The 9,848-nt window shown below is 40.5% G+C and overlaps 1 protein-coding gene across 6 annotated transcripts in view; it reads right to left on the bottom strand.

Annotated features, from left to right (window-relative positions):
• Positions 1–9,848, bottom strand: part of LOC116819303 (sodium channel protein type 1 subunit alpha) — a 198,241-nt gene that overhangs the window by 76,290 nt on the left and 112,103 nt on the right. For all 6 annotated transcript variants that reach the window (XM_032770943.2, XM_032770938.2, XM_075070140.1 and 3 more), the window contains 4 exons: positions 8,949–9,187; positions 4,495–4,668; positions 3,524–3,880; positions 535–1,014 (listed from right to left, as the gene is read on the bottom strand). In XM_032770943.2, coding sequence (XP_032626834.1) covers positions 535–1,014; positions 3,524–3,880; positions 4,495–4,668; positions 8,949–9,187 — 1,250 coding nt within the window. The remainder of the gene's footprint in view (positions 1–534; positions 1,015–3,523; positions 3,881–4,494; positions 4,669–8,948; positions 9,188–9,848) is intronic.

The raw sequence follows: 9,848 nt of genomic DNA, 5'->3' as shown, positions 1-9,848 counted from the left end.
AACCTACCCAGAGAGAAAAAAACTCAAACAAGTCTTAAAAAAAAGCTTTACTATAAAAGAAAGAAAAAAGACATCAAATATTCTCTGTTACAAGACGACATACAGGGCTATTGCTTATAAGAAAAATATGAAATAAAACAGTCTGATTCAAAAAGATATCCAATTTGAAACATTCAGCAAGCACACACACATGTAAATACAACCAAAACAAGCTAAAAGCCTATATTGTTTTTCTACCTGTACTTACAATTTGGAAACAGAAGATTAGAAGATAGAAAGAACCTTCTCATAGCTGAGAGAACAGACAAAAAAGACTCAGACCCCAAAAATTCCCTCCCTGACTTTGAAAAATCCAGTTTCCTGATTGGTCCTCTGGTCAGGTGTTTGGTTCCCTTTGTTAACCCTTTACAGGTAAAAGAAACATTAACCCTTAGCTATCTATTTATGACAATCCCTGCACTAGTTCATGCTGAAAGAAAAACAGAAAAATTATCACAATATTAAAAAATAAGTATATAAGCAGTATTTAAATACCTCTTTGCTTTCTTCCAGATCCGACTCACTGCTAAACTCTTCTGTATTTAAATTTTCAAAATCTGATTCTCCAACAGCAATCGGTACTGTTACAGTGAGGCTTGGGTTGTTTATGAACGACATGTAATCACTTTCATCAATGATATATTTTTCCACGCTGCTGCCTGTGCCTATGCCACTAGTTCCATTGCCATCTTTAAGATAATCAAGGTCTTTATTTATTTCCACTGTTAGATGATTAGAAATGCAGCTGTCTTTTTTGTTTAGTTCTTCAAGTGGCTTGATTTCATTTAAAGCTTTTTGTTTTTTAACGAAGGATTTTTCGATGAATTCACGAACTTTTCTTTTCACATAATCTATTCCCTTCTCAATTCTTGCTACAGCAATCTGGAGATTATTCATTTCATTATCATCATCGGTGGCAGCAAGGTTGTCTGCACTAAATGAGCTCAGTAGCAAGGCCAAAAATAGGTTCAGAACCTGGAACAGGATAGAAAAGAAATTCTTAGATTTATCTAAGTGGAAATAATTTCTTGCTAGAATACTTTCTAAAGCTATATGAAGCATGTGTCCAGGACCGGTGCCAGGGTTTCTCATGCCCTAGGTGCACGGCTATTTCGCTGCCCCCCGCGCTGATCCTGCAGAGGGTCCGTTGGTCCGCGGATCCGGTGGAGCTGCCGCAGTCGTGCCTGCGGGCGGTCCACAGGAGCCACACTAGCAGCCGACCATCCACAGGCATGACTGTGGCAGCTCCACCGGAGCCACGGATCAACGGACTCTCCGCAGACATGCTTATGGCAGGTCAACCGGAGCTGCCTGCCACCCCCCACAGCACAATGCCGCCCCCTGAATAATCCTGGCACCCTAGGCGATTGCCTAGGCTGCCTAAATGGTAGCACCGGCCCTGCATGTGTCTAAAGGACCAAAGTTTCAAACAAACAAACAAACCCAAACAACCCAAGAACTGTGTTTTTACAATGAATGGAGTGTTATATCTTTAATAAACTTACACTAAAACACTTGCATTAGAAAAAGGTGTGTGACAAAGTGAGTATTCACCCACAAAAGCTTATACTCCAATACATCTGTTAGTCTATAACAGAGGTCAGCAACCTTTCAGCAGTGGTGTGCCAAGTCTTCATTTATTACTTCTGATTAAGTTTTGCGTGCCAGTAATACATTTTAACCTTTTTAGAAGGCTCTTTCTATAAGTCTTAATATATAACTAAACTATTGTTGTAATGTAAAGTAAATAAGGTTTAAAATGTTAAGAAAGCTTCATTTAAATAAAATTAAAATGCAGAGCCCCCAAGCCGTGCGCGAGGACCAGGCAGTGTGAGTCCATAAACAGATAGCTAAGGGTTAATTTTTCTTTTACCTGTAAAGGGTTAACAAAGGGAACCAAACACCTGACCAGAGGACCAATCAGGAAACCGGATTTTCAAAGCTCAGGGAGGGAATTTTTGGGTGTGTGTCTTTGTCTGTGTCTCTAGTGCCTCTCGACTCTGAGAGGATCTCTCTACCTTCAGGCTTTCTAATCTTTCTGTTTCCCAGTTTGTAAGTACAGGTATAAGACAATAAGGTTTTTATATTGTTTTTGTATTTATGTGTGTAAGTTGATGGAATGTTTTAAATTGATTTCTTTTTGATAAGGCTGTTTATTCATTTTTTTTAAGCCATTAACCCTGTATAATTGTCACTTTGAACAGAGACCATTTTTATGTCTTTTCTTTTTTTTTATATAAAGCTTTCTTTTTATGACCTGTTTAATTTTTTCCTAGTTGGCTCAAGGGAATTGGATTCTGCAGCTCACCAGGGAATTGGTGGGAAGGAAAAAAACGGGGGAAGAGAAATCTCTTTGGGTTAGAGTTACAAGCTTGCATTTGCAGGGACTCTGAGTGAGGGTGAGAGAAACCTGACTCCGCTGGTTTGCATTTCAAGGAATTGAAATAGGGTGATCGTCCTGGGCCATCCAGGAGGGGAACCTGGGAGGAAGTAAAGAGAAGACAAGGGGGGGGGGTTATTTCCCTTTGTGGTGAGACTACAGGGCAATCTGAGTCTTGGGGTCCCCCAGGGAAGGTTTTGGGGAGACCAGAGTGAGCCAAATACTGGAAATTTTTGGCTGGTGGCAGTGCTATCAGATCTAAGCTGGTAAATAAGCTTAGAGGAATTTATGCTAGTACCTCATATTTGAACTCTAAGGTTCAGATTGAGGAATTATACTATGACAGTGAGTGCCACTGAAAATCAGCTCACGTGCGCCTTCCGCACGAGTGCCATAGGTTGCCTACCCCTGGTCTATAAGGTGCCACAGGACTCTTTGTTGCTTTTTACAGATCTAGACTAACACAGCTACCCCTCTGATACTTTATAATTCATGATAATTTGAAGGGCAAATCAGATAGTAGAAAAAATGATTCACAAATACTATGACAAATGAAAGAACTAAATACGGTTTGCTATGATTCATAGGGCCATATTATTCACTAATCACAAATAGTCAAACAACTGGCAAGTATTTGAGAAAATGCTTTTGAATCCTGAAAGTTTACAAATACTGGCACAAAAAAAAATTTATTCAAAAATTCAGACAGGAAGTTTGTTGTTCTTCATCATCCTTTTTAAAAAGTTTCACTTCTCCAATCAGAGAACAGAAACTGTATCATGTGTTTTACGTGACCAGACACACATAATAAATAAGTTTATAAAAAATGCACAGGCTGAACATTATTTGAAGCACACTGTATTTGCAAATTGTAAAAACAAAAATTAAGAGAGTGACTAAAGTTCACTCTATAATTATATATCATGAGTTTGATACTGAGAGGTGTGGAGTATTCTGTTTCCAATCCAGCAAAGCACTTAAGCTTAATTTTAAGCATATGAGTAGTTCAACTGAAATCATATGCTTAAGTGCTTTATTGAGATGGGGCCAGAATTCTCATTTTTTTCCTCCAGAATAAATCTTTGAAGCATTTTGATTACGTACCACTAGATTTCCAATCACCATGACCATCATGAAGACAGTAAGGCACATAGCTTGGCCTGCAACCTCCATACAGTCCCACATAGTCTCTATCCATTCTCCACACAACACTCGGAATACAATCAAGAAAGAGTGGAAGAAGTCTTGCATGTGCCACCGTGGAAGTACACAATCACTTGCAATTTTGCAGACACATTCCTTGTAGTTTTTACCAAACAGCTGCATACCAACCACAGCGAAAATGAAGACAATGATAGCCAGCACCAACGTCAAATTTCCCAAAGCCCCCACTGAGTTACCAATAATCTTTATCAGCATATTCAGTGTTGGCCAAGATTTTGCCAATTTGAAAACTCGTAACTGAAAAAAAGAATTAAAAGGGATTGTTAGTACTGATTTTAATGGAGACACAAAAGTGTTTTACAAATTAATTTGTGAAAAAAGTATTGCTGTCAATGATGAAAATGCTGCAGACTTTTACAACTTGGTACCTCAAGAGCATAGTCTAGGATCAAGGATGTAGAAGCCCAGAGACACACCTCATGCAACTTAAAATCTAGGGTTCAGTGTTACTCTCAGATACCACAGAACTTCAAGATTACCTACCTACCTGTGTGTACATAAAGAAGAGATCTATTCTGATAATATCAGTAGGAGCACAATAAAGATATTCAGTAAGTCCATTTGTTTCTTCACTGTAGAATACTTGAAGCAAGTATTTGCAATAAAAATTTGGAAATAGGCCCCAGTCCTACACTGGAATGCATAAGTATGGATTCCTGCAGAGTCCCCATTAAAGACAACAGGACACTGCACGGCCAGGGATACGTACAAGTGGATCACATTTTTGGATCAGGGTCATAATGACCTTAAGGTATCTTGTTAAGACACAAAAGTTGAATTAAAATATTATTAGTGCAACAAAGCCTGTAACTGTAAATTGCAATAATATTTTGTTTTATTAATATATTTACCAATCTGAATGATCGGAGAACTGAAAGTCCTTCCACATTTGCAAGACCAAGTTCAATCAAACTAAGTGTTACAATAAAACTATCAAAAATATTCCAGCCTTCTTGGAAATAATAATAAGGATCCTTGGCAATTATCTTCAGAAACATTTCTGCTGTGAAGATCCCAGTGAAGACCTAAAATCAAAAGGCAATTTATTATTCAGTTGGAAAATTTAATATTACCAGTATTTGTGCAGATTTTACATTCCAGCTACATATCTTCAAATGAGCATAATTTAGAATGGCTATTCACAAAAATTCTTAAATTCAAATCCTTAAAATAATCAAATGAAGGTCAAATTATTTTATTTAGTACTTTATTATTAGCGTTTAAAATTTGTTGCTTTAAAAAGATTGATCATAGTGACATCTTATACATAGCTTCTGATAGAAACTTCATCACAGAACAAGTACGGCATCTTCTTTTCATTTGATTTAATTTTACAGGAAACAAATTACTTAAGCTTCTGGTTTATAACACAATTTTAAAACTATTTAGAGTGACCATACATCCCATTTTGGCTGAGACAGTACCTTTTTTAAAACCCTCTCCCAGCCATCCCAACTTTACTGGCAAACCTGGATATTTGTCTCGTTTGCTCTTGATGACTGGTTGGGAAGAACAAACGGGACAAATGCCCAGTTTTGCCAAAAAAATGGGGTGTGACCCCTAGCGGGACATGGAGGAATGTGTGAGTGGGAGGGGCGGCAATGCCAACTCTGCACGGGAGGCAGGGCTCGGGGGAGTGCCTCATGCCGGCCACGCATGAGTGGGCAGCAGGGGGTCTTGGGTCAGCCCTGCATGCGTAGGGGTAGAGAGAGGCCTCGGCTGGCCCCGTGCGGTGTCGCACTTTGCCTTCAGGAAAATATGGTCACCCTAACTCTGTTAGAATGCCAAACTCTTTTTTCCACAGCACAAGCAATGCTCCTAATTTTATTTTCACATTATGCAATAGAATGCTTTCCAAGAAATTACATGCTACTCTTCCTATAACACTATTGTTGAGATATTAATAACACTATAAAGATATGCTCTCATACAGCCTAATTTCACAAGATCTAGAAGGATCAACAATTTACATCAGGTGGGGATCTGCCCATTAGATTGTTAACAGGATTATGATGGCATTTAATATTATAGGTAGTTTAGACATACTAACTTCATTTCCAATTAAGCTTTTGTAAGGGATATATATAGAGAGAATAGATATGTCTTGAATGATTAATAACTACTGAGTCCTTCTGGCCCTCAACAATTAGAAAAGCTATCCATCTCTGTTTATTCCAGAAAGGACCAAACTAGGAAGAAAATACAATAAAAAATGGTTCACATCATGTGAGACACTTTTTTTTTATAAGGCAGAGCAAGGGCAGGGCCTCAGGGGGGAGCAAAGTGGGGCAGGAAGAATGGATCTAGCACGAGGGGGAAGAGGTGGAACAAGGGCAGGGCCTTGGGTGGAATGGGGGTGAAGCACCGCCAGGGAAAAATAAAAGTCAGTGCCTATGCTTAAAAGTGCCTTAAAGATAAGTGCATCCTTGGAAATGTGATAAATATCTTAGGCACTACAGAACTGAGAATTGATGATCATAAGTAAATGTAATAAGAAATCATGGTAATTTACATTGTTTCTTGCTATAACTGCTGAGCCCCAACTCTAGACTGTGATAATTGCTTACAAGACTGTATTATGTGTGTCTACACTTGAGTGGTGAACTATTGATTGTGTATTAATGGGGTTTTAAGTAATTAATAAATTGCTAGTTAAAATTAAGCAAGTGTCCTGATTTGAAAAATACTGTTCAAGTTAAAAGTTGACTTGAAAAGAATCCAGCATTAAAAAAAATTAAGTTTACACTCCCTGGATGCAAGGAAAAGGAGATATCCTATTAAAATTCCATTCTATATTGACTAACCAAGTTTGTTAGATTTCAGCTTTAAAATCTAACTGGCACCTTGGCAAATTCCTAAACATTGTCCCCCTTTCACATTTACACTTTGCAATGATATATACCAGTGGCCCCCAACCTTTTTGTGATCAGTAGCACATTCATATGTTCAGAAGAGTGTGGCGGGTGCCAACAATTTTTCAAGGCTCATTTTGTATTTGTACATTAAATAATACAAAAAAACATCATATTTAATATTCTTCCCACTCTGGGTTGAAATAATACGTACGTTGTCTCTTATTTGAACCATTCATTTTGGAGCAAAATGTTAAAAAAATACTAAATCGCAAAGCATACGAAAACAACAGTATCAGTGCAGGAAGAATACTCACATACAGGGCCGGCTCCAGGCACCAGTGGAGCAAGCAGGTGCCTGTGTCAGCACATGCTATGGGGCAGCATTCAGTCCATTCTGCAGAGGTGGAGCATTGTGAGGGTTTTTTTTGAGGAGGCAGCAGTTCTGGGCAGTGCAGCGAGAAAGCTGAGAGAAGATGCGCAGCCTGCAAACCCGGAGTACTCTGTCCCCAGCAGGCGAGGGGCCCTGGCATCTCTCCCCTGCTGGGCACTAGGCGGGCCCTGCGTCTGCTGGGGACAGAGAACACCGGCGCCTGCAGCCCCAGAGTTCTCTGTGCCCGGCAGGCACGGGGCCGCGGCTTCTCTTCTTGAAGTCGGAGAGAAGTCATGGCCCTGGGACTGCCGGGGACAGAGAGCACCAGTGCCCACAGCCCTGGAGTTCTCTGTCCCCAGCAACCGCAGGGCTGTGGCTTCTTTCCCCTGCTGAGCACTAGGTGGGCGCACATAAATGCCCTGGCGGGCGCCATGGCACCCACAGGCACTGTGTTGGGGACCACTCATATACTATATCAAATCATATGATGTAGACGAGGTGAGAGTAACTTACAGGATTTACCGGTACTGCCGGAGTCCTGAGGGGGGCATGGCCTCAACCGGAAGACGTGGTGCCTCTCAAGATTTAAAGGCCCTGGGGCACCAGCTGTGGCTGGGAGTCCCAGGGCCTTTAAATCAACCAGGGCTGCAGAGGTGGCTGGGAGCCCCCGGGGCTGCAGAGGTGGCTGGGAGCCCCCGGGGATCAGGAGCAAATTAAAGGCCCCGAGGGTCTGGCTGCCACGGAGCTCTGGGCCCTTTAAATCCCGGCCCCAGCCCGGCTGCTGGAGCCACGGACATGATTTAAAGGGCTCTGGGCTCCCCGCAGCTGTGGGAGCTCTGAGCCCTTTAAATCTGGCCCCAGCCTGGTTGCCAGAGCCGCAAGTGGGATTTAACGGGCTCTGGGTTGCCCGCAGCGGCAGGGAGCTCTGAGCCCTTTAAATCCGGCCCCAGCCTGGCCGCTGGAGCCGCGAGTGGGATTCAAAGGGCTCTGGGCTGCCTGCAGCCATGGGAGATCTGAGCCCTTTAAATCCCTGCCACGGAAGCTGGTGCAGTCCGGCACGGTGTACTGGCTCTTGCCGGTACGCCGTATCGTACCGTACCGTACCAGCTTACTTTCACCTCTGGATGTAGAATACTTTCACCAACCAAGATTAGGAGATATTTCCTTGGATGGGAAACAAACTATACAATTCTAGAACAACCCATTTTATGGTTTATCATGTGATTGTCATATAAAATGTCCTGTTTTTAATACATAGTATATTATTTGAAGTATAGAGAATCAGGTTTTTTGTCTGCCTTCTAATTCTGCATCATCTAATCTTACAGCTATTTACATGTTCTAAAATATATTTCCTTCACATTGCAATAAATATAAATGATATTAAAGAAGTGCATGACATGAAATCTATTCTTGAAATAAAACAAAGTAGAACTGTAGGTTCAAGTGTTTAAATACATTTATATAATCCAATCTCTTAATTTAAAAGCTTTAGAGCTGCAGAGAACCAACTGACCAACTTCTTAATTTATCTTTATCTTAATTCTTTTCTATATACTAACCATAGCATTGCCAGATTACTAACCAATCTGATGGTCATTTACAATCAGAAAACCTACTGAGATGCAATATTTTAGGAAACTACATTTCCATACTGAAAATTGTTGTTTGATAGTGTTTTAACATAATTTCTGGAAGTACTACCTTTCAATAGATGTGCCCGAAGAAACTACAGAAAACCATATTTGTATATATTGATGTGAAGAAGATTAAATTCAAACATGTCAAAGAGGTTTGAATAGATTAAATCTGAGATGATTCAATAGATTTGCCAAGTGATGTATTAAACAAAGTATTACTTTATACTGTTAATCTATATGTCTTGAGAAAGGATTGAAGGTGGGAGCTCCAAAAATTTAGTGAAATACAGACCTAACTAAAGGACTACTAAATCAGTTAAAAAAAAAAAAAAAAACACCACAGAAGAAATTCCTGCCTAAAGCTAATAATACAGATAGCTCCTTCAAAACCAAACAAATAAGCAAAATAAAAACGTCACAAGACAAACTGAAAGACTTACCAGGTTTCCAAGAGAAAGTACATTATTGAATTCGTGAGTCATTGGATAATGTTCCATGGCCATAAATAGTGTATTTAAAACAATGCAAATAGTTATAGCAAGATCGACAAATGGATCCATCACAACTAAATTGACAATATGTTTTACTTTTAACCAATGTGGACTGCAGTCCCAGATCAAGAAGATGTTTGCAAATTTGTACCAGCATGGTGGGCATTTCTGTCTTGATTCTTCAAGTTCTAAGGAAAAATGTGTAAAAAAAATAAAATGTAAAATATCCGCATGCCATACTATACAGTGTCAAAGACCTCTTCAAAATCCTCTAGCCACATTTTCAGAGAATGGTTTAGCACAGCAGTTCTCAACCAGGGGGAGCCATGAGCAGGTTACAAGGAGTCCACCAAGCAGGGTCAGTGTTAGATTCTGTGAGACCCAGGGTAGAAAGCCAAAGCCCTGTCATGCAGGGCTGAAGCCTGTGTCCCTGAACCCCACCACTCAGGGCTCAACCTAAAGCCTAGACCAGGGATTGGCAACCTTTTAGAAGTGTTCTGACCTTTAAGTCTATGAGTCTTCATTTATTCACTTTAATTTAAGTTTTCGTGTGTCAGTAATACATTTTAATGTTTTTTAGAAGGTCTTTCTCTATGTCTATATATTAAATCACTAAACTATTGTCGTAGGTAAAGTAAACAAGGTTTTAAAAATGTTTAAGAAGCTTCATTTAAAATTAAATTTAAATGCTGATCTTACTCCGCCGGCCCGCTCAGCCCGCTGCCGGCCTGGGGTTCTATTCACCTAGGCTGGCAGCGGACTGAGTGGGGCCTGCGGCTGGGACCCCAGCTGGCAAGGGGCCGGCAGCCAGAACACCAGACCAGCAGCGGGCTGAGCAGGACTGGCAAC

The sequence above is a fragment of the Chelonoidis abingdonii genome, chromosome 10 (assembly GCF_003597395.2).
Source record: "Chelonoidis abingdonii isolate Lonesome George chromosome 10, CheloAbing_2.0, whole genome shotgun sequence".
In the NCBI taxonomy this organism is placed as follows: Eukaryota; Metazoa; Chordata; order Testudines; family Testudinidae; genus Chelonoidis; species Chelonoidis abingdonii.
The sequence above is the reverse complement of the archived record's forward strand: the minus strand, read 5'-3'. Positions and strand labels throughout refer to the sequence as shown.